The 24,620-nt window shown below is 42.2% G+C and overlaps 1 protein-coding gene and 1 pseudogene across 10 annotated transcripts in view; one reads left to right on the top strand and one right to left on the bottom strand.

Moving 5' to 3' along the window:
* Positions 1 to 272: 272 nt before the first annotated feature.
* The window catches only part of Zc3h13 (zinc finger CCCH type containing 13), a 60,128-nt gene continuing 35,780 nt past the window's right edge, over positions 273 to 24,620 (bottom strand). For 4 of the 10 annotated variants that reach the window (NM_001359875.1, XM_011245157.3, XM_006519446.4 and 1 more), the window contains 11 exons: positions 22,802 to 23,109; positions 20,832 to 21,482; positions 20,102 to 20,293; positions 16,562 to 17,162; positions 14,929 to 15,032; positions 13,447 to 14,637; positions 12,488 to 13,000; positions 8,632 to 8,784; positions 7,136 to 7,336; positions 5,234 to 5,397; positions 279 to 1,112 (listed from right to left, as the gene is read on the bottom strand). In NM_001359875.1, coding sequence (NP_001346804.1) covers positions 942 to 1,112; positions 5,234 to 5,397; positions 7,136 to 7,336; positions 8,632 to 8,784; positions 12,488 to 13,000; positions 13,447 to 14,637; positions 14,929 to 15,032; positions 16,562 to 17,162; positions 20,102 to 20,293; positions 20,832 to 21,482; positions 22,802 to 23,109 — 4,249 coding nt within the window. In that variant the 3' untranslated portion in view covers positions 279 to 941. Of the gene's footprint in view, positions 1,113 to 5,216; positions 5,398 to 7,135; positions 7,337 to 8,631; positions 8,785 to 12,487; positions 13,001 to 13,446; positions 14,638 to 14,928; positions 15,033 to 16,561; positions 17,163 to 20,101; positions 20,294 to 20,831; positions 21,483 to 22,801; positions 23,110 to 24,620 lie in introns of all 10 variants that reach the window. The other 6 variants (XM_006519449.4, XM_006519448.4, XM_017316164.2 and 3 more) reach the window with 6 other exon arrangements.
* Positions 23,987 to 24,356, top strand: Gm46470 (annotated as a pseudogene).

Below are 24,620 nucleotides of genomic sequence, written 5' to 3'. Positions count from 1 at the left end.
TGAAATTTAAAGAAGTAAACTTTACATAGCACAGGATGGACGGAGGCAGCTCACAACTGAGCTGAGGTGGCAGGATTTTCACCCTGGTCACAGGTTTGCCTCCAGAATTGCGAGCTGGATATGAAGTACGCCCTCCAGTGTCCTTACACGTATGCAAGTGTCCAGTGCTAACTACACAAGCAGGAAAATATATGAAGAATGAAACTATAATGCTGGTAATACATGTTTCTAGGTGTCTGGAGTCTGATTAATAAAGAGCAAGGAAAATCTACAACAGGAAAAGGGAACATACATTTATTAAAAATAAAATAGCACACAGTCTCTGATAATGAACAATTAAACCCCACTCAAAGGTCCAAAGACTTCCAATATATAATGTAGTAATGTACACGTGTAAAAAAAAAATCCCATGGAGTCATTTATTTTAGAAATTTCAAAAGAAAAAAACCAAACCACCTGGGCTTCCTGTAGTGGAGACGGCCTCCCAGCATGCTTACTAGGCTGGCGCTCCTCAGAGCTCTGTACACGGCCCTGCAGCCTGTGCAGCAGCTTCTGGCAACACTCCTTTCTGACTAAGGTCAGTTTCTGCATGGTGATCCAGAGTGAAAATCAGTGCTTTTATTTCATAAGAAGTATTCATAGGCTGGAAGAGCAGGGGTGACCTGGTTTCTTAAAATCTTCAATTTTAATGAAGACACAGACGAAATTACTAAATCTAGACATTTTCACATTATTTTGCCTGAGTGTCAATTACTGTATAAAATTAATGGAAAATCTTAAATGAACCAAAGCACGTGTCTCTGAAGATTGAAGTTTTCACTGCTGATGTGGCTGGTGACTCCTCTGCCTCTGTAGTTAGCAATGTCTTCAAACCAAAGAACGTCAAGAAAGATTATGCACTACTGGGAAGATGGAGCAAAGGGGCCATCCTCAATCTTCGCCTAGGACACACACAGCTCCTGCTGGATACTGCACGGTCCTAATTTGCCATCTTCAGTCTTTTCCTGTCCAGGGGCATGGCAGGTGGCCTTCTTCTTAAATAACCGAAGACTTAGCCGAAGCAGCTCATTGTCTACCATCGGAGTGTTTGTGTACGCCTGCTTCACAGTTCCCTATTTGGAAGAAACAAAAGCAACAAGCTGTACATTGCTGGGTGACAGTGGGAAAGCGAGGCAGGGTACCTCCACCCAACCCCGATGTCAGCTGAGCTCTGACTATGACTTTAACTCCACACGTTAAAGCAACACTAGGATTCTGTTCAGGAACAGCAAGCAAGCTTCAGTGGGCACCCTGTTTAGCTCCTACTAAGGTGGGGTTCCTTAACAGTTCCCAACAGGTCATTAACTGCATTTAGTCTGCACCTCTGAGGAGAAAATAGATACCAGAACAGAGAGGAGGCGGAGTGTGCTGAGTCTCCGCTTCTCCCTCGGGACACAGCGGTGTCCACTCTGCTGAGGGACACCTATATTCAATCTTGCTTTTACCTGACAAACTGCAAATTCTGAGGAAAGGATCACTTTTTCCTCCTTCTTCCTTCATAAGTCAAACACTCTTCACTCCTTATTAGTCTCTCAGCACTTGGGCCACAGAACTGAATAAAGTAACATTTTATGTACAATCCTATGAGGTCTAATACACATACAGACTCATGCAAACATGGCAACAATCAGGGTAGACAGACATAGTCTTTACTCAATGAAGCATTTACTTCATATTCTCAACCCTAATCCTGGCAACCACTGATGTCTTCCGTAACCACGGATGTTAGTTCCGTATTCAACATAACGCCTTTGAAAGTACTGCATGTTGCACAAGACGGCAGTAGTGTGTTCTGTTGACAGGTATTACCCATGTTCAATTGTGCTACAGTTCATTTTCTGCTAAGGAAGAACACTGGAGGTGGATTCAGTTTGGGGAAGAGTGTGATCAATTTGTAGCTGGTTAATTCTTTTTGGCAACTGATATAGGTAATGAATAGAATTTCACTGCAGTCTTAATTTATACTCCATAATGGCTAGTGATGAGACACACCTATTCATGTGCTTAATGGCTATCCACATTGGCTTGATGTCTGTTTAAATATTTCACCATTTTGAAATTTTTTCTATTATTTTTTATTGTTAACTCTTGAGGATATCTGCATATATTTGGGGTATTTAAGAAGTGTATTCATTAAGTACTGTCTCTCACTGTTTGTGTTTTCCTTTTTTTAACCAGTGTCTCAATTTATGAAATAATTATTTCATAACAAAAATTAATTTTAAAAATTGAAACTATTTTATACTCTCCTGTCCCTCTTAACTGGCTACATTTCTGTCTACTTGTGCAGTTGGCTTACTTCCATTTGACTGAAATTCTATTCTTTTATCTATACCACATTATTCTAATAGTATATTTCACAGTGTCTTGAAATTAATAGGTAAATTCTCCCATTTATTTATTCATGTGTGTATGTGTAAAAATGTTATGTTGAGATGTCACATAAACTCTAGAATCAGCTTGTCTATCTCTACAAAGAGTACAAAAATCTTAGTTGAATTTTTATCAGAATTTTGTTTAGTCTGTAGACAAGTTTCTAGGGAGAACAATAATTGCATGATATGATCATGTATTTTTTTTTTCTCTGTTTAGTCACAGTGAATGATTTTAGAACACTGGCCAGTCTTTCATTCCTGGGGAACCCATATTTGCTTGTGGTACAGGACTCATTCCATTCTGTAGGATCTTTGTGACCGTCGGCAGGCATGAGCGGGGTGAGCAGCGGTTTTCGCAGAGTACTTGCGATGCTGGAGCTGTGGCACATGCTGGGAAGGAAACACTGTGCTGCACCAGTGTTTGATTTGTTGTTATCTTGGTTTTCTTCTTTTCTTTTAATACTTAGCAGATTTGCAAGCATGAATGTCCAGGGTGGAAATTTCAGTTTTAGAAGGATCTAAACTGAAGTTTTCTATTCTTCTTATACAGATTTGGTCGTTTGAGGACTCAAGTCTATTCACTGCTACTAAACTAAACTTTAACGCAACCTTTTTCTTTTCTTCTTTTGATTTGGCGCTCAGTGCTGAGGACTGAACCCAGGGCCTTGGGCTCACCAGGCGAGCCCTCTATTACGGAGCCACACCCGGACCTCACTACTCTCCTGTCACTGTGGCATTCATAGTGTCATCTCAACTTTTCTCGTTACTGCTCATTTGTGTTTTCTTTCTTAGTTTAGTTAGTAGACTATTCATTTCTTGAAAAACCAAACATACAAATAAATAAAAAACAGCTTTTGGTTTCACTATGCATTTTTCTAATGTCCTTCTACCTCTAATTTTGTTAATCTGCTATTATTTCCTTCCTTTTATTTGCTGTATATTATGTTATAATGCTAAAATGATTTTAAAACTCATTTACAATAGCTACGTGTTATCTTTCCTTATTTTTCCTATGGTGCTTTATACTTAAACACTTCAAAGTAATTCTCCTATAAAGTGATAATGTCAAATATGTGGTTAGTAGTTTTTCTACTTTTTGTCACTGAAGAAAAATCTATCTCTTATCCCAGGAAATAGCCCTGTTCTATTCTTCTCTTTTGTAGTGACATAAAACTTAGTCCCAGTATTCTTCATGGGGTTTCTGAGCATTTAAAACTGCTTTCCAGTTCTGTCCTGTCTCTCAGCGCGTGCTGTTATTTGTAACCCAGGCTGGTCTCAAGCTGAAGACCCTCCCCCTCCCCCTGAGCAGAGCTCACAGGCTACAGAAGAGTTCACCAGGTCCACCTACTGCTGATGTCCTCAACACCGAGAAATCTGAACACTCACAATTCCCTCTGCAGATGGATCAATTAAGCCATTCATAATGAATCATTAAATGTCACAATGTGTCATATGGTCCATTAATTATCTGTACTCTGAATTACAAGATATAAGGCTCTAAACAATTCTTGTTGAGATTGTTCAGGGCTTTTGAGTTGCTACTGTATCTGAGGGACACAACAGTATATTAGGGAGGAACCAAGAAGTACCATAAAATATATTTTACACAAAGTGGTCAGTATCCTGAAGATTAGAATCAGCCATAATATGATGCAAATGTAATTAAAACTGAAATAATAATAGGATAATGGTGACTATTGCTATACGTACATGCTTAGAGATGGGGGATGGTAATACTCAAGAGAAATGCTGAGTTGAGAAAGGCTGCCAGGACAGACAGCACCCGGCAGCAGAATGAGACATTAAGGACACGCAGGACAGGGACAGCAAGGGATGATTATTGTAGTGTTCAAAAGCCATTTTCAACCAGGACTTTATGTGGGAAAGATAAGATAGACAGAGGAGACAGAGAGACAGAGACAGACAGACAGAAGGAGGGGGGAGGAGACAGTGAGATAGAGACAGAGACAGAGAAGGAAGGAGGGAGGAAGGAAGAGAAGGAGAGAAGGCGGGAGACAAACAGAGGGAGAAGGAGAACAGAAGGGGAGAGATGAAGAGGGAGAGGGAAAGGGAGAGAGAACACACAGAAGCCAGAAGAGGGTGCTCCCCTGGAGTTAGAGTGATGTAGGTGGTTGTGAGCCACCTAACATGGTGCTGGGAACTGAACCCCAGCCCCCTGGGAAAGCAGTAAGTGCTCTTAACCACTGAGCCAGCTCTCCAGCCACATAGACTTGACTTTCTAAAAGGTCTCCCATCGCGCCTATCTGTGTTCATTTTAATCTTTAGAGAGGGTTTATATCTTTTGTTTTATAAATTTAATCTCCTCAAATCTCTTTTTCTTTATAGAAATTTAATAGGAAGAGAATCAATGTTTTCCTGTGGACTCCTGTAGAATCTTAGTGCTTTCTAACATTACTGGCCAGCTTCTTTTGTCACATGTCCTCCACACTCACCTACAGCCCCAGTTTCCAACTTTAAAAAGCCCAAGCCTCTCATGAGATCCTTTTCTGATGTTTAATCACCTTCATTACTCTGTAGTAAATACTGACACACGCTCTGACATACAGTCTGCTTCATTACTCTGTAGTAAATACTGACACACGCTCTGACATACAGTCTGCTTATCTTAAGGAGCCTTGCTCACAGGTAAAACAGCTCACAGAATGAATGGACTTTTGTGCATGAAGTTTGGAATGACAATTATTCACAACAACCACTCATGTGAGGTCTTCCTGTATGTGCCTGGGAGACGAGGAAAGCAAATTCACAGAACAGTTAAGATGAAAAATATACTATTCCTACCAACCACTGCGCGGTACCTTTTCGTTCTTCACAAGCTGCTTCCGGATTGCAGAGTCCCGTCTGAAACATAATGCTTTACAACATGGTCCCAGGTCACTAAGAAGACTTGCTCGCTCTTCTTTTCGAAGTAAAGCAGCCATGTTGAGAGCCCCTAGTTCATGTTCGAAAAGGCTGTCTGCATCTTTCAATCAAAACAAGCATACGTTAAGTTTCCCTAATAGCGAAGTGTCACCATTGACTTAACTGAATACTCCAAGAACCTCTCCTTTACTAAACCAGAGTGAATGACTTGACAAGGCAAGCAGCAATGGTCCCCATGAACGGACCTTCAACACACAGGTACCTTGTTCATCTTAATAAGAACAATAATGTGATGTTATTTTAAATTTAAGATGTGCCAAAAGCAGACTTCAGAGGGAGAATGAGTCCACTGACTACTGACTTGGGAGAAAGGTCAAGCAAGAGCATTTAAGTCAAACTCAAGGGTCTGGCCTAGAAGTAAATCCCACTTACAGTCCTACATCTCAGGACAGCTCTACAGCAAGATTCAAACACAGTCACAGCAGAGACAGTGGCCTCTGGAACCCCTGCTGTGAGCACAGCTAGGTGTTAGCCAGACGCCTCAGACACATGGGACAATGTGCTAAGACACAATAACATGGTTTTCGATCAAACTATGTAAGGGAAAGAGAAAACACTTAGCTTGACATACACACTGACACATAGACAGATAGACGCATGTGTGCATGTACACACACAGACACATACACACACACAGAAATTTTTATTAAAAAATTAGGATGGGATAAAGTAGACAGAAAAACAGGGGTTAGAGGAGTTTTTTTTCGCAAGGCCATAGATCTAACCAAAGTGAAAAGAATGTGGTAAGAACCTTCAGATCATTTTTCAGGTTACAAAATGTTCACAATTACAATATTAGTAGTCTTAATAAGAAATTTTACTGATTATGGGACTAGGAAAAAGGACACAGGTTCATGACACTTTTAAAATAATACCCCCCCCAACCAAAAAACAAACAAAAAACCAAAACAAACGTAGTAAGTAATGGTGCCTTCACTTTTCTCCCTCCCCTGATTCAAGCATCGGCTCAGCCTCTTGTTGATAAAAGTTCTAGTAAGCTACAAAAGGACATCAGAACAAACCACCCATATCCATACATTAAAAGATTCAGTTCTGCTAAAAGTTGTAATCAGGTGAAATACTTTCTGACTAAACACTAACAGTCAAAGCACAGCACTACTCTGTCCCAGGCACTGTTCGCAGTGTCCTACCTGTACTAACTAGGCTGCTCTTCACTGCAGTCCAAAGACCTTGGTGGTGTAAGTACTCCAACTCCAACTCACAGGAACAGATAGGGACTAGGTGACAGGCAGGGCCTGGATCACAGACCAGTGACCCTACCCACCGAGCTAAACCATTCTGTTAAAGGCTTAACTTAGACTTTGCCCTTGGGTACATCCTCTGCTTGTTACCAGGTGAAAGGTTGTGAAGTCATCCATTATTTGCTTAGGAAAAAAAAAAAAAAGAAAAAACCTACAACATCATGAAGTGCTTTGTTTAGCCCTGGGCAAAGCTGTATATTCTGACACCTGAACTTCTGTGTTAGAAAGCAATTTTCTCTTTCTGTGGTGCTGCAATCGAGTCTAATGCCTCCTGCTTACACTCAGTCACTGAGGCAACCCTCCAGCCTTCAAAAACATTTTTGATACAGAAAGTTCATTTTCTTATTTTTCTAATGTTTTTGTCAGAATTAAGCTTTTCTTGAACTTAAGAAATAATATCAATAACTCCTTAAAACTGATCCTGGAGCACAAGTTCTGAAGACAACCAAATGGAGCCCTTCCCAAGACCACACTAACAATCATAGCATGTGACACAGTGAAGGCAAAGGAAGTCACCTTTGGGTTTTTCTACAAGTTGTTGACATGTTTCTTTAACTTTGGTAAAGAGCTCAGAACCAGCCAACTTTTTAGAAATCCCAACTCGTAGCAGAACAGCTCCAGGCGTGAACTTTAAGAGTGCAGCCCCAGGCTCTCTCGGTTCTTTCGGGTGCTTTGGCATTAGTCCAGACCAGTCCACATCTATTACATCTAATGGATCTGTAAAACAGTTAAAGAAGGGAAGAACAGGACTTAATCCCAGCACTCGGGAGGCAGAGGCAGGTGGATTTCTGAGTTCGAGGCCTACCTGGTCTACAGAGTGAGTTCCAGGTCAGCCAGGGCTACACAGAGAAACCCTGTCTTGAAAAAACAAAAAAACAAAAAAGAAGAACCTTTCCATTCTTAGCCGGGCGTGGTGCCGCACGCCTTTAATCCCAGCACTTGGGAGGCAGAGGCAGGTGGATTTCTGAGTTCGAGGCCAGCCTGGTCTACAGAGTGAGTTCCAGGACAGCCAGGGCTACACAGAGAAACCTTGTCTCGAAAAACCAAAAAAAAAAAAAAGAAATGGTTGTCTGAGGCTGCCGAGATGGCTCATCAGGTAAAGGTGCCTGCAGTCTGATTCTTGGAACCCACATGGAAGACAGAGAACTGCCTAGGAAAAGCTGTCTCTCTGAGTGCCACACATGCTCAGCCAAAAAAAAGGTAAGTTATTGAATGTAAAAGGGTAACACAGTGACTAGTCACACAAAGCAGACAAGCTACTGAAGACGTGTGACAAATTACATCTATAAGTTAGGAAATAAAAGGTCAAATGAAATAAGAATAGTATAATGATCCAGACCAAGCCAAGTAACTCCCTATCGTAAGAACAACAAGAAAACAAAACAACAACAGGCAATGCCTATAACCTGGGGCTTGGGGAGGTGCAGGCAGGAGAGTGAGAAGTCACTGTCAATTATACAGGGGGTTTGAAGTCAGCTTGGAGTGACTACATGAGATCCTGTCTCAAACACTAAAATAAACGGTCAGGAGTGTTGCGTCCTAGTACTCACTCCAGTGAGCCGGGCAATGTACACAGACAGCACGGTAAGGACAACAGTCACGGAATGGACACATTTCAGAAAAGGAACTATATCAGCTGTGTTCAAACAAACTTCAGCTACCTCTATTTTTGAAAGTTGTTTAAAAAGTTGACTGAGCCCACCGCAGTTGTGAAGTCTTGCATCGCATGCCTGCCATGGTGGACACTGGCAAGCAGCTGGGATGTGCTGAGGTTCTGGGTGAGATAATATGAATCTGAAACTCTGGAAAAGAACTCTTACAATTCTGCTCTTCCCTAGGACACGCTTCCACAGGGAGTGCCAATTAAGAATAGAGACGCACACACTGTACCATTCTTTTAATGGGAAGAGCTAAGTGCCCCTTACCACCTCTTACGGCAGAACAGAACCAAGCACGCATTCCCCCCCCCCCCCCCCCCCCCCCCCGCACTTCTGAGCTCTGCCGTGCGTTACCTGGCATCTTCTCTTCTTCCTGCTGGTCCTCTCTCTTTTCTGCATCCCCTGCCAGAATTTCATCTAGCTCGTCATCACTGATGGGCTCATATCCTTCCCCAGCACCAGATCCTAATGAATGTGCATCATCTAACTTGGATTCATCATCTCCTGCTAAACAAAGAAGTTCATGTCAAAAATAAATAAATAAAAACCAAAAGGAAATTATAAAAACTAAAAGTGTAATTAAAAGGCACTGGGCACAATAATAAGCCATAAAAAAGTTTGTTTTTTTGTTTTAACCAGAAACCTACATTGCTTAGTCAAACACTTGATACATTAACCTGAAAATTTTTACTAGTCACATTCTTAATATTAACAATATAGCAGCAATATACAAACGTGCTGTGAGGCCACAATTAAAGTATTAGAAATAATGTTGAGCAGGTCGCTATACTGACAGCTCATCCATGTGCACACTCGATTGTGCCACTTCACCCTGCCTCCCTTGTTCCCCTTCCTTCTGCTGGAGCTCTTCCTCAACACGCTCCCTCCTACTCCGTGTCTTCCTTTTGTCTGTTAATTTTCAATAATAACACCTGAACATAAGAAAATCTAATTCCTAAAGGCTATAGTAATTTTTTACCCAAATAAACTCATTTTAAAAACTTGCAAACCTATTTTAAACTACAGTATCAGCTCAAATCTTAGTCTATGATATTTAGCTCATTATATGAGCTTTTTAACTGTGAGCACAGATGTGAAAATGCATTTAATTTCTACTACCTCTCTATTCCACTTCTGTCTCAATGTTTTCCTTACTGAATAAAATTTTTGGAAGAATGCTGTAATCTACTACCAAAGTGTCTTGTTGCCATCAGTAGTATAAATCCTATTTTGTTATTTTATCGACTTTCCCCGGCTATTCCCTGGCTAAGCTTTTATTTCCTGCTGAGTTAGTTGTAAACCCAGTCCCCAAACTATAAATACGCTTAATTATTTCTAAGCTACATATTTTATGGATCTATAACCCTTGTTTTCAAACTGTAACAACAGGCTCATGGGTATTCATCTGCAGCATAAAAAGTTTGAGGTTATAAAGTAGTTCTAATAATTCTAATCGTTTTTCTACTTTTCAAAAGAAAATTCCTTTATGTACTCTATTATTCTCAGTAATAGCAACATATGCTGGCTTGTGAGGCCACTGCAGGACACCTTAGTGGACTTGCATAAATAGTCCTTCTTTGGCCAGGCCGAGTAATGATGCTGTTCCTACAAGAAAAGTGTAACCTAGGATTTTATACCTTCTCAACCAATTACATTTTTATGCTATGTAACTAGGTTGGTCTTCAGAACTGATTTTTGATTTTTCCAGATTGAAAATCTTGATTAGATGAGTCCACTTTGTTACCCTAGTTCCGGGCATACCCTAGCTCTAAAATCAATGACTCCCAGAGTGTTCCTGCACCAGCTTGGCTCTGAGCCTCTGGCATATGGTAAAAGGCATTCTGACCACTCCCAATGTCTCCATCATGGAGAGCCACAGCGTGTGCCCTGAAGCACAGGTCACAGGTACAGCGGCTGCAGTGCTGGTAACTAGATCACCAGACCTGGTTGTTGGGTGCAGCAGCGGATGCTGGCCCTGGTGCTGCTCTCAGCTGAGTGGCCCATGGAAGCACTGGGGAGTCTCAGGCATGTGCATCACTGAAAAGCTCATGCCACCATGTGCAATACCTCAAGAGAGCTGCAGCACCCTGGGTGGCCTCCTGAGCCTCTTCCACAGCACAGCCTCCTCCTCCAACAATGGTTTACTGATTATTCTCCATCAATTCATCTCCAAGGCAAACAATTCTAATATTATACTAATACATTTCTAAAACTAAATGTACACACAAATTTATCTCCCTCATTTTTTCCTACCATAGCTGTGTAAAATATTTACGTGATACAGCAAATGATTCATTTCTAAATATTTATGCATTTTACCTGTGGTCACAGTAAACAAATGATATATTCAGGATGAAGACAGTGACTCCAGTCTTAAAAGACCTATTATAATGACTAGTTCAATTATATTCAATTACATCCCAAGGCTGCACTTTCATTAGAACCATAACTTGTGACCCGATGCTACTCATACTCCAAATTGAGATGAGAATGTAATGTGATGGGAACTTAGATGTTTCTTAAATGGAAAAACAGCTATACAACCAACAAATGTAACAATCCACCTTTCTAAATTTTACTATACAGGCCAATGCTATTGTACAGCAAAACAAAACAATCAAATAAAGAACCCCAAACAAAACAAAGCCTTATAATCTGCTAAGTTGAAATGAAAGGCTGTGTCAGAACAATGACGTAAATCCGGACAGTAAAATTGGAGAGTCCAGAGGCAGAATTTCCAAAGGATTCTCAGAAGCCATCTCCTGTTAACCTGAGGTACATATGTTCACCAAGAAACATTAGGTGGAGAGTGCACACACAGGCTAAGCATGAACAGCACGGTGTGTCCTGACAGAGTTCTGATGACAAAGGATGGAATTCATCAACAGGAGGAAACCATGGGAAAGCCATTCTGATACAGTGCAGGGTTGATCACAGATACAGCACAGTGGAGCTCAAAGAGCAGCTGCATTTAGCAGAGAAAGCTCCAGAAGGCAAGTAATACATTATGATTTTTTGTTAGAGTGAGAAAGAGATGACAAAGGGAAAAGGAGGCTGAAGAAGGATGAGAGACCAGACATGCCAGTCAGTTTGTCTGTCTGTGGCCTGGGCATGAATTCATAAACAATGATGTTTTATTTTTAAACTGCTATATGACAGCATTTGACTTACATGACTTAGAGTAAAATATACTAATTTAAAAAGCGACTGTTTACATCTCTTGGTATTCTGATTAGGTAGCTCAGTAACACCTGTTTTAAACACACACACACACACACACACACACACGACTTAAGGACATTTCTACCTTAGCTTTCTTATTACATTTCACCTCAGTTTTGAGCATAAATAACATCAGATATTGAGTAATGGTTTTAAAGGAAGCTTAGATGTTCTACATAACTGAATTGAATTAACTCTAACAAACTGAACTGGTTGTAATAACTTATTTTTGACTAAAGTCACTATCCCTCACCCCTACAGTGAGTCAGTTTGTCTGACGCAGAAGGAGTGAAAGGTAGCGGGAGAGCCAGTGGGGACTAGGGTTCTATGGTCGGAAGGCTGCCTCTGTCTGGGTCACGTGCCTGATGTGGCTCAGTACTCTAACTGAAGAGCAGAGATGCCATCAGGCTTCTTTAGTCTATCTGCCACTCAAGAGTTTTTGGGAGTGGGGTTCTTATTCTACTGCCCTAGCAGGCAGGAATCACTAATGGCTCTTTAATGCTTCACTCGGATTTGTCACATGTTGAGACAAGGTCTTGCTTTATAGACCAGGCTGACTGCTGACTGGAACCTGACACTCGGGCCTCAGCCTTTCTTCCTGGAGACAGCTCTGCAGGCGGGAGCCATCATGCTGAGCTGATCATTTTTCAACATGTAAGAATAAGACGTGATGTTATTACAGGGCATAAGTAATGCAACTAAGTGACCTTTATGTCACCTTTTAAAAGGCAGCAATGGAAGTGAATACTGTGGAGCTCTGCTCCCTACCTCCTGCCTTAATCATTCCTTCTCTACCTCGTTAAGCTCTCTGAGAAAGCTGCCTGGACAAGACCACTGAGATGAACACACCTTTACTCTCACAGGCTCCCCCACCTCATCTCCTTGCACTGTCACAGAGAGCAGCCAATTCACCTATTCATTCATGGATGACTTTAACAGAAAACTAGAAAAGGAATGGGGAAAGACAACAGAAGAGCGGCGCCCTCACCTTCAAGACTCTCTGTTCTCTCAGCTTTACTCACATCTTCAAATCCCTGCACAGAGCCCAGGTCTCTGTCCATCCTTTCTTTGTCCAAGGCCACGGAGTCCCGGGAGCTGCCTTCCAGATCTCTCTCATGTTCACTCTCTAATTTGACTTCGCTTCGTTTCCCAGATTCCAGCTGAGATGTCTCAAAAGTTCTCTCTCGTTCTCTGTCCCTTTCCATGGGGTCAGAGATCAGTCTCTCTCTTTCTCTGTCCAAGTCTCTCCTTCTGTCCCGGTCTCTGTCTCGTTCCCGAAGCCTGTCTCGGTCTCTGGTCCGAGGCCACTCTTTCTCCGCTTCACGATCCCATTCCCGCTGTCTGGGATCTCTCCGGTCCCTCTCCCGCTCTCTGTCATGCTCATACCTATCTCGTTCTTGAAGTCGGTCTCTACTGTCAAACGACCCGGACCTTGAGTGAACCTGCCGATCCGACTCAGGAGAGCTTCTTCTTGAGCTATGGCTTCTGGAATCCTGGCGATCTGCAGCGAGTGCACATGTGTCAAGTTAACACAGAAACAGGAACAGAATGTTTATCTTACAGTCCTTCACAATTGATAACTTTTCTATTTTCTACATGTCCTATTTATATACTTTATATTTCTACATCTGTAATCTCATACATCCAAACTCACTTTAAGGAAAAATTTACTTCTCAATTACAGAGCTAATTAAGATGTTTTCTCAACTGTTCTTATCTATTTTCACTACTGACCAAAGCATCTGTAACACACACACAAGCCTAGGCACTGATACAGCTGATTTTTCTAGTCTTCAACTCCTTCCTTATCATATTTTCTATAGTTAAAAATGCAGGCGGTGGAGAGAAAGATAGTTAAAACACACAAGCCTGATCAGCAACACACCAGGAAGACCCACTGTACATGTTTCTTCATAAGAGAAAAACAGGATCAACTTAATTCATTACCTGAAGAAGTACTTCGACTGGGTTCTCCACGCTTTAACTGATCAATCCTAGATTTTCTTTCTCCTGTGATTTCTAGGCTTTTTGTTTTCTCTCTATCCCTGGAGCCACTATGGAGCACTCTCTTCCGACTACCCTGGTCATCCCCACTTCGATGAGCAGAATCATTAGATGGGGAGCGTAGGCGACCAGAGGTGTGGCTGCGGTGACTTCGATTGCTTCCGAGGCTGCTGCTTCTTTTTTGATCCACCAGCTTGCGATGTGGTGTGTCTTCTAGGGTCACATGGGACACCTCTACCTTCTCCCCTCGTGCCCTGTGGCACTTTCTATGTGAGTCTTCACTGCCATTGGTATTGGAGGTGGCAGCAGAGCTTGAAGAGGTGGCAGAGGTGGTAGCAGAAACAGCTGAGGAGGCAAGAGCAGTGGCTGCAGTACTGGCAGCAGCCACAGGGGGTGGAGGAGGGAGAAGAGAAGACAGGGGGGAAGGGGTGCTACCAGGAGTGGCAGTGGCTGCGGTGTGCTCGGCTTCCAGCCCCTCTGTGCGGTCAGGCACATCCTCATCAGACCAGTCACTAAAGGCTGTATTTTCTTTCTTCAGTGGATCCTCCAGGACGCCATCCTTGTCAGTGGAGATGTCAGCCAGCTCCTCCTTGATGGCCAGAGGGGGTGTGCGAGGCCCTCTCTTCTTCTTATTCTGCGGGGCTGCCTCCTCATCAGAAACATCAGAATCACCCTTGGATCTTTTACGCTTTTTTTCAATGTTTTTCTTCTTCTGTCCTTTTTTTGGTGAAAATACCTGACTATCCTCATGTGTCTCAAGGTTGCCCCTCTCTACTCCAACATCCTCCTCCTTCTTTTTCTTTACAGGTTTCTTCGGAGCTTTTGCTTTTTTCTTTTCATCATGGGCTCGATCAGACCCGTCACGGTCGCGGTCTTCAGCCTGGCGATGGCTGAGGAGGTCTTGGGCGCGCACTCTCGAGCTGTCCACGCTTTCGGCCTGCTCCCTTTGCCTGTCGCCACAAGAAAGCTTCTCTTTGAGTTCTTGCTCTTCGTAGCGCCTGGAACTCTCCTTTCTTTCTGATTTACGATCCTCTTCTTTCCATCTACCTTGCCTATCTTCTGTGAGGTGGGATGGGCTGAGAGAACGAGATTCCTGTGGCCGTACAACCTGGCTCAAGAGTCTATGTTTTTCATCTATACAGAAACATAAAAGTAGTCATAGCTTCATTAGGTCAGTAAATAGAACACATCATATTCAAACTTCAAACTCAATTTTCGATTCAAAATGGCAATAAAAATAAAAACACATCTCTAACAACCAATACTAGGAAAGATAGTGGCCTGGTGTAAAAACAGTATTCCTAAGGCACTCCATCACATAAGAAAACAGTCAGCAGCACAGAACAAGAGCAGTGTGGCTCACCGGTCAGAGGGCGGCCTGGCTCGTGGCCACAATGAGCATGCAGACAGGACATGACTACTCACTTTTGTCATCCCCACTGTGGTAGGTGTCACTGTCAGGAGAATGCTCCCGCCGGCGCTTGGGGGACTGCCGGGGGCTGGGACTCCCTTCATTTCTATAGCGTTTCCTAAATTTAGACAAACAGAAGTCATAATGTTCCACATGGGAAAAAAAAAACAAGACTTGTGTACTCTGCTTTTGACCAGTGCTACTTCCCATAAGTAGCACATACAATTACAGACAGTAACGCTGTCAGAGCGATCCTCAGAAAGGACATCTGGGCTTTTAATAAAGTTTCTTTACTTTATCTGCTAAAACATACATCTGTGAGTTAAAACTCCACAGGGGCATTCCTCTTTACAGACATGAAACACTCATGGGAAACTTGCCAGATCTAAATGCTCCAAGCTGGGAACATACAGCAGAGAAATCAATACAATAATGTCTTCTGTAATACAACTGGTCAATTTTATATGCCTCATGCTGAGAAGAGGGATAAAAAACCTCTAGAGTTACATAAGGAGTTCAAAAGCTACAAGTGCGGCTTACAGCCACATTAACTCCATCAACCTAAGTAAGTTCCCCTGTCTGAAATTGAGAGAAAAGTAAAAGCCCTTCTTATATGACTAAAGCAAGCTAAACCAATTATGTGACAAATCTAGCAGCATGCGGGCACACTGGGTACATTATAAAAATCCCTTTCATTATCAAAGAACTAAGAACTAAGTCACTTGCTTAATGGCAAACAACAACAACAACAAAAGATAATTCATGTGCTTACATATTTGTTTTTATAACTAAACTTCAACTTAGTGGCTTAAACACCCTGTGTAAATTATTCTAGTGTTCTCTTACATGCTCATTAAATTCTGACCTTTTTTTCCCCCATTAAATTCTAAAGTTTTAAGAGTTAACACTGTTTCTAGATACCAGGATAAAAAGGTGAGAAAGAATAACAGTTCCTTACATAGATGAGTGACCATATGAACAGGGTCACTCATATGACTATATGAGCCGTTTTAATTTCTTTTAAGAAAACCTGAAATTAGAATGATAAAACAAACACTATGGTAACTCAGCAAAACTACATGAAACAATGTTTTCCTAAAAAGTTGTAGGTAAGTTCAGGGCACTGAGACGAACAAGCAATGAAAATATGAAGGTATTTATTAGTCCCATGTAACTATTGTTTGGTTAGCATTATTCTTAAATTTCTAGGTTCAATTTTTAGGTGGGTTATATACGAAAAAAATCAGAAAAACTTGCTGTTAGACAATAGATACATGAAAAATATTAATCAAATCATGGACCCATATAACAGATAAAGACTTAAAAATCTTAGTCTTAGGAGACAAAATTCAAGAGTCCATTTGCCTACAATATCTGAGGTTTGCATTCATTATTCTTTTTTGTTTGTTTGTTTGAGACAGGGTTTCTCTATGCAGCTCTGGCTGCCCTGAACTCACAGAGATCCACCTGCCTCTGCCCATCAGTGCTGGGATTAAAACCATGTGTCACCACAGCCTGGCACACTCATCAAATAAATGTACGTACAGTGTATCTATGCATACCCATGAAATGACTCGGCAGTACAGGCAAGCACCAAACTCCCACACAGCGGCACACTCTTCTGAACTGAGGCCCCACCCTCCTTACTTGGACTTCCTCTCCTCGTGGCTGTCTCTGGGGATCCTGTCCTCTCGAACATGAATATCCTCGCGCTTCTCCCTCCGGTCATCGCGTCCCTTGTCTTTATCTTCCCACTCTCTTTGCCGTTCTCGTTCTTTTTCTCTTTCTCTGGCCCTCTCTCGCTCCCGCTCCCGTTCTCGCTCTCTCTCCCGCTCCCGTTCCCTCTCTCTCTCCCGTTCCCTTTCCCTTTCTCTCTCCCTCTCTCTCTCTTCTCGCTCTCGCTCCCGTTCTTTTTCCCTCTCTCGCTCCCTCTCTCTTTCTCGCTCTCGATCATGGTCACGATCTCGCTGATCTCTCTCTCGTTCTCGCTCCCTCTCCCTCTCTTTCTCTCTCTCTCTTTCCCGCTCTCTAGCTCTCTCTCTTTCTAGTTCTCTTTCTCTTTCCTTTTCTCGCTCCCGCTCTCGTTCCCTCTCCCGCTCCCTTTCTCGCTCTCGATCCCTATCTCTGTCCCTGACCCTATCGTCTCGTCTCTCATCCACTCTGTCTATTCTTCGTTCCTCTCTTCTTTCATCTCGCTCAAGCTCCTCACTCCTTCCCTGATGGCGAATAGGTGAGCTTGGTCTTTGATCTACAATAAAAATCAAGTTTGTCAGTGATTGATTTGTCAGATATCCTATACGTAAGTCTTAAATTTTATCTGAGTATAGAGTATCAGTAGCAACAAAGTATAGATCAAGTACTGCACGCTCAGTCTGAACCTTTAGAAGCTACTCTCTTAAAGGTGATGTTCTTTTGCCCTCTAGCTACCTTGCTTTCTGCTTCCCACAAACATCCACCCTGTACCAATCCATCCTTGATTTTATCCTACATACTTGCTACTCTGCCTGCAGCCCACTACCTCAATCCCACTTCAATCCTGCCATCTCTACCCTTCACCTCTTATCTTCTCTGTCCCCCCAGCGGGACCTGAGAACACTGGTGGCAAAGGATAGGGGCAGCAGGAGGTGTAGAACATAGGAGCTGGAGGAAAAATTTCCCTTATAGTCACAGCTCTAATTTCAGCCCCAAATATACACACACCAAAACACAGCTATAATGTGAGAAAATAAAGAACAAACCAATGTTTAAAACTTACAGCTGCAATATTAATTCTTAATAAGCTAGAATTTGGGGCACTGATGTACAAAAACATAAAATTATTAAATCTACAAAATGACATATCATTTAAAATAACTGACGCATTGCCTCTTAAGTACTTCCGTTCTCCAATCCTCATACAAGTCTCATAGAGAAAATGGATACATGCTGCTCAACAGGAAACTAGTCTGGATCAAACCTGGGCCCTGGGGAGTGAATGGCACAGGCTCTTCTCGCCACATAGCTATGGGACCAAGGACACAGTACTCTGCAGACCACTCTCAAGCTACATAACCATGGTTACTGGTTGATGCTCAACAATGTCTGTTAAGCAGATAGTATTAGAATATTTCTAGGTTCAACACAGTAACTTGAATTTGCCTTATCCCTGATGAAAACAAAACAAACAAGACAAGACTCTCTTAAGTTCCTTCAGAGTTTACAGCCCCTTTCAGAAGTTCATACAAGTTTAAAGCTCAGACACAGTGAAATCCTACTGAGTCTTTACTGCTCCTTCTTCAAAAACTTAGCAGTCCCAGTGGTGTAAAAGTGATTCTGGTACCTTTGCCAGCTAGCCAAACCTATCGGAACCAAAAGTCTGTGCTTCTCACTCTTTGTTACTCTTGCTGAAATCCATTACAACTTTATATGCATGTATTGTATCATAACTTTTTTGCAGCAGATCTATGTTAGGCGGAATTTCTGGTTTAGTAGTTATAACCAAAATCACCATTATGAAATAAGCTGAAAAAAACAAAACAAAAGACCAATTTGATAATTTATCAGTAATCTCTGGTGCAGTAGTACCAGAAGCTGGACTCCAGTTATTTTAAGGGCAAATGAAACCTTTATAATCCCAACCAAAACTTTCCATCTTAAAGGAAAATACAAAGGATCTATAAATGCTACAGTAACATGCCAAACTGTCTTCCTTCTGATCTCTCCCCAAAAATGTATTCTTCAGAGCTGTGCTTTCATGTTCTTCCCAATCCTGTTCTACATAGGCACAGCGATTTCACTCTAACACTGCTTTGCTTTCCAGCCCCTGCCTCTATAGTTGCCACATTAGTGCAGAACTTCCTCAGTCTGTCAGAGGATGACATCATCAACAGTCTAAGGGGTCGGGAGCTTGCCTTCAGTTTCCCAGCCAGATGCATAGTATGCTTCTCATGGAAACTCAGGTCGGCATGCTTATAAGCAGCTACTTGTAGGCAGTGGAAAGCAATGAAATCTGACCATTCCATTCTGACCTAGGTTGTTTACAGTCTGTGCTATAGGCCCTCTTTACTCTCTGCTCCGGCTGCCTTTGCAGGAGACCACACTCCAGCCTCGTAACTTCCCTGTCTGCTACCTGGGAGCAGATGAGTCTCTCAGGCCTACATGGCTGCCTATGCCACCAGACCATTCTACTCTTTCTCAGTGTTCCTTTCAGCAAGCTGACCTTTCTACTTAAGGGAGTCTTCATGATATTCCACAGAATTGTTACTTTGGTTAACAGAATTTTACACAGTCCTGGCAATCATCCCATCTCAGCTATCTGCCTGTATTAAAGTGAGACAAGGTACACCAGAGCCTATATCCACTCTTAACCTCTCTCTGTTTTCCCCTTGCTCACCAAACTAAAGCCACACCAGTTTCTTTCATACCCTGGGACATGGTAAAGTACTACCCATCTTTGGGAATTTGTACCTATTCTTTGTTCTCAATAGAACTTATCATCTTGCAAAGCTAGCTGCTTCTCTTACCTTTACACCTTTGCATAAATATCTTTTCATGATGTTTAATAAAAACTCTAAAGTCAGTAGATAGTATCAAAGAAACTCTATTCTGCATCTAATCCTTATATACGTTCTAGCAATCCAGCTTCAATACCAATTTATAAGATCATTTAATAGATTATCAGGAAATTTCTACTTGAGATATACAAAATAAATTAGCTATAGCAAGTACAGACTCTCAGGATAGAATATGAGCATCTTGATTTTCTGGACACACTGCAGACCTATCAACACACTTGCCCTGCTTTCTCAATTTCCCTCTCTTTTCCTGCCTCCCACCGCCCCCCCCCCCCCACACACACACTTCTTGAGCTGATCTCTGACACTGTAAAATGACTGTAACAGCTATTCATCGAGTAGCCAGGTCCTTCAGCTGCAGGGGTTTGCCAGGTAAAGGTACACGATAGCCTACACTCTTTAAGGAGCTACCTACCACATGCAATAGGACAACCCCAGTTCTTCAGATGTTTTTATTAGGTGCTGGTAGCTAATGACACAATCCTACACCATACAAAGATTAAATGAATAGCTTCAAATATGTTACCAAGTATGGATCCTAAACTGTACTTCATGTTAAATATGACTTGGTATCAATTTAAAGAACAATTCCCTAGCTGTTAAGCACTAAAGGATATATCTCTATTTGACAAACCTCGTTCCCTGTTATCCCGACGGTCTCTTTCTCCATGCCTTCTCTCAAAGGAAGAATCCCTGGCCGGATCCCGAGTGTCTCTCTCAGGGTATCTGTCTCTTTCAGGATAGCTACTGCGAGTTTCCCAGCTGTCATGGTAGTTGCTGCCACTACTGTGGCTATCCATTTGGGAACCTCTTGTTCCTCGACTTCCTATACAAAGGAAGTTCAAAAAATAGTTAACAGATAAACTTTATGTAACAAGCTTGTCAGTCAAAATCTTTCCTCAAGATAGTATAAAGTTTTATTTATTTATTTATACTCTAAAATGTTATGAACACTGTTAGAAAAACAAACAAAAACCAAGCAAGCAAAAACTACATTGGTCAGAGAACCCAAACTATCTGAAGACAATTTTCCTAGTACTCTACATCACTAAGTATAGTGGGCAGGACTTACCCAACTCCCCTTAGGTTCTTCTGCTCCAGTTAGTAATTCCAATATGGAATTCAACTGAAATCAGATTATTCTCTTAAACGCTAACAATAAATATAAGTAGTAATGTATTTAGAAAAGAAGTGGGAGTGGGTGGGTAGGGGAGCAGGGCAGAGGGAGAATATAGGGAACTTTCGGAATAGCATATGAAATGTATATAAAGAAAATATCTTAAAAAAAAAAAGAAACCTTAGCTATTCAACACTTTCATATAGTCTATTCGAGATATGGTTCACTAACATGACAAAAACCTTACCCTTTTCAGGCAGTTCTGGACCTCTCCCCCTACTTCTGCCCATCCGATCGTTTCTAATTTCACTTCGAGACTCATTTCTAGAGTCATTCCTTAGTTCAACTCTAGAACTCTCTTCTCTCAGGTGGTTTCTGCCATAACTGCGGGCTTCTTCCTGGTATACATCCTCCTTTCGATGACCATCCCGAACATCCCGGACATCCCGGACATCGCGAGCATCCCGGACATCCCGGACATCGCGAGCATCTCGAACATCTCGGACATCACGCACATCTCGCACATCCCGGACATCCCGGACATCCCGGACATCCCGGACATCACGGACATCCCGAATATCCCGAGCATCCCTAGCATCCCGAGCATCCCTAGCATCTCGAACATCTCGAGCATGAGCATCCCGAGCTTCACGGTCCCTGTAGTCATGGACATCCCGAGCTGACCGGGAGTCTCTGGGATCGCGGCTCTCCTTGGCATCTCTGCTATAATCCCTCATCTCTCTGGAGTCCCGCATGTCTCTGGAGTCTCTAAGTTCCCTGCGGTCTCTAGTGTCTCTCCGGTCCCGGCTGTCTCGTGGTTCTCTGTCATCCCTGTGGTCATGTTCAGACTCTCGCTCTTCTCTGGTATCCTTTTCTCTATCCCTTTTGCCTCGAGTTTCTGTAACACAGTTTTGGAAACAATTCTGTTTATAGTTTCAGGGAACTAGATGATATATTTCACACAGAGTTCTTAACATTTTATTATAAAAAGATTCATGTATTAAACAGAAAGAGAGAGAATAAGGGTAAATGACAAAATTAAACCAGGTTTGAACCAGGTGTGGTGGCACCCACCTGTAATCTTGACTCTTTGGGAGGTAAAGACAAAACTATCTCCAGAGCTGTCTAGCCTACACAGTGAGTGAGCTGAGGTTCAGTGAGAGAGGGTCTCAAAAATAAGGTGGAGAGTAATAGGAGGAAGACACACGATGGATGCATACTCTGGCCTCCACATGCACACATGTACAGCCAACTGCACAAGTATGTGCACACACACATGAACATGTATACATGTGGACAACACAAACACAAAGCACACAAAGAGATGAGAACTATTACTCTAGGTAGCATCTCAGCCTGAACTGGGAGAGCAGATCGAGCCTGAACTTAGTTTTCAGGGATCTGGAAACTGTTCTATTGCCTGCTGGGGCATCAAGCTTAGGACTCACACATGGAAGAGCTCTACCACTGGGCTACACTCCCAACCATTTCTTACTGCCATTATTCCTGGAAATCCCATGGGTTAACTGCACTGACCTGGCTGACCTGGGAGTTTCCCCTGGCTCCCCTCCTTTATCAAACATCTCTGATACTTTTAAACTTGGATCATTTATCTTGTGCTTTCCTTCCATTTACCTTCCTTGGGTTGTGTGTCTGTCTGTTCTGTAGAGCTGGGGACTGAATATTATAGATCACAAATGATCTATCACTGAGCCAAGTCCCCAGCTCATTTTTCTCCTTGTTTTTTTAAAACACATCAAGAAATAGAAAGTGGCCGGGCGTGGTGGCGCACGCCTTTAATCCCAGCACTCGGAAAGCAGAGGCAGGCAGATTTCTGAGTTCAAGGCCAGCCTGGTCTACAAAGTAAGTTCCAGGACAGCCAGGGCTACACAGAGAAACTCTGTCTCAGAAACAAAACAAAACAAAAAGAGAGAGAGAGAGACAAAGTGATACTTTAACACTCAGATGGCCAAAAGTATTCACTAATATCATAGAAGGTGGCACCAACTTACACACCTTGAAGTGCTCACTAGTGCATACTTAACACTTTCCACTTCTCTACATTTAAGCGCTTGCTACTGCTGCAGCCTGCATGTTACAGAAGACTCAACACAACACAATCTTCTACTCCTTACATAATGATAAATGTGGATGTGCAATTTTTCAATAAAGTATAAGAACTCTTTGAAAAAGAAAAAGCACATATACAGAGCTTACCTTCCCTCCTTTCGTGACGCCGGTCATGTGACTGTGAAGTCCGTTCGTGATCATGCCTCCCTTTCTCTCGCATTGGAGAGCGATGTCTTGGAGGACTTTGCTTTCTCTGAGGAGAAGACAGACAGTGGGTTGGATAAGGAGAGGCAGAACGTCGTAAAGATGGAGTTAAAGTCCTCTGGTAGGATGGGGAAGGAGTTCTCTTCCGGCGAGGAGAAGGAGAGTGTCTCTGAATAGATGACCCTGACTGTGAGGATGACGAGTGATGTCTAGAAGACAGAGGAGAATGGTGCTGTCCCGGAGAAGAAGACCTATGAATAAAAACAACAAGAAGCTTGTTCAAGAGTTTTCACTTCCAGCTGAGGAAAAAAAATGCATAAATAAGATGGGATATAAGATTAAAACTGGAAGTATAGATAATAACTCAGGATAGCCTTTAATTCACAGTGCTGTAAAATTACAAGGGCATTGTCTTTTACTTGATTTTCAAGTGCAAACAAAAGCTCTAGAACAGATCTTAGAGGTGAAATTATAACCTATAACTTTACACACAATCCGTAACTGTATTATAAACATGTGTCCTTATACCCAAAGTACAAGAGACCATTACAAAAGACTACAACTAATCAAAATGCAGAATTGTGGAGCTCAGGCCCAACTGATACACCCAGAACACAACTCCTATCCCCATGGCTCAGCAATCACTGCAGAAGAGGGAGTGGGAAGATTATAAGAACCCGAGGATCAAGCAGTTTGCTGTGAGTTTGTATCTCCTAGAAAAGTCAGAAATTACTTCTCTAAGTTCTCACCAACATGACTGCCTGTACAGGACCTGAACAAGGATGACACCAAGAGACTTACTAACATGGACAAGGGTGAGCTCACGAGGCCAGAACCCTAGACAAACAACTATAGGCGAAGAGCAAATACTCAAAGCAGGAGAAATCATCTTTAATGACACCAACTGGTCATCTAATACCAAATGTTCAGCCCTGAAAATATATATACAAGTATCATTATACAGACTAAAAAGGTTGTACTATGTAGTTAGGAACACACACACACACACACACACACACACACACACACACACACACACGAGAGGATTTCTAGAAAGAAAAGGGGAGGGGGGAAATAATGTAATTATATAAAAAACAATTTTTAAAAATCAAAAACTGAAAAATGATTGCCACCAAACTATGGGTTCTGAGTTTCTTTCTGGGTTATAGTTAAAATTGATTCAAACGGTCCTCTTTAGGATTGGGCTTAGGTTCTAGTGACATGGCTAAATGAAAGGAGGCCAGAATCATTGGGAATATAGGATCTGCTATGGTGTCTCCCTCTGGAAAATGGTGAAGAAAACTGAAATTAGCCAGCATGGCAAGTACACTTGCTCCTTCTGTGGTAAGCCCAAGATGAGGAGAAGAAGATAAGCCGTGGCGTCTGTTCCTGTGGTTCACCCATGAAAACAATGACTGGCTTGACCCGGACCTACAGTTTCACTTCTGTCACAGTCTAGTCTTTCATCCAAAGACTGAAGGATCAGAAAGGCCAGTAGAAGTTATCATTTAAGACATGTATATCGTGCAATAAACTGATTCAAGTTTTTAACATAAGTTAAAGATTTGAAGTTTCTTGCTTGGTTAGAGTTATTCCAAGATATTTTAAATTATTTTCTATTATACTCATAGACTGGTGCTTAGCCCAATTGTCATCAGAGAGTGTCATCCAGCAACTGATGGGAGCAGATGTAGAGACCCGCCAGGCCCAAACACTAGGCAAAGCAGAGAAACCTTTGCAAAAGAGGGACAGGAAGGACTGT

This window comes from Mus musculus, chromosome 14 (genome assembly GCF_000001635.26).
Source record: "Mus musculus strain C57BL/6J chromosome 14, GRCm38.p6 C57BL/6J".
NCBI lineage: Eukaryota > Metazoa > Chordata > Mammalia > Rodentia > Muridae > Mus > Mus musculus.
This window is presented reverse-complemented; position numbering and strand designations above follow the sequence as displayed.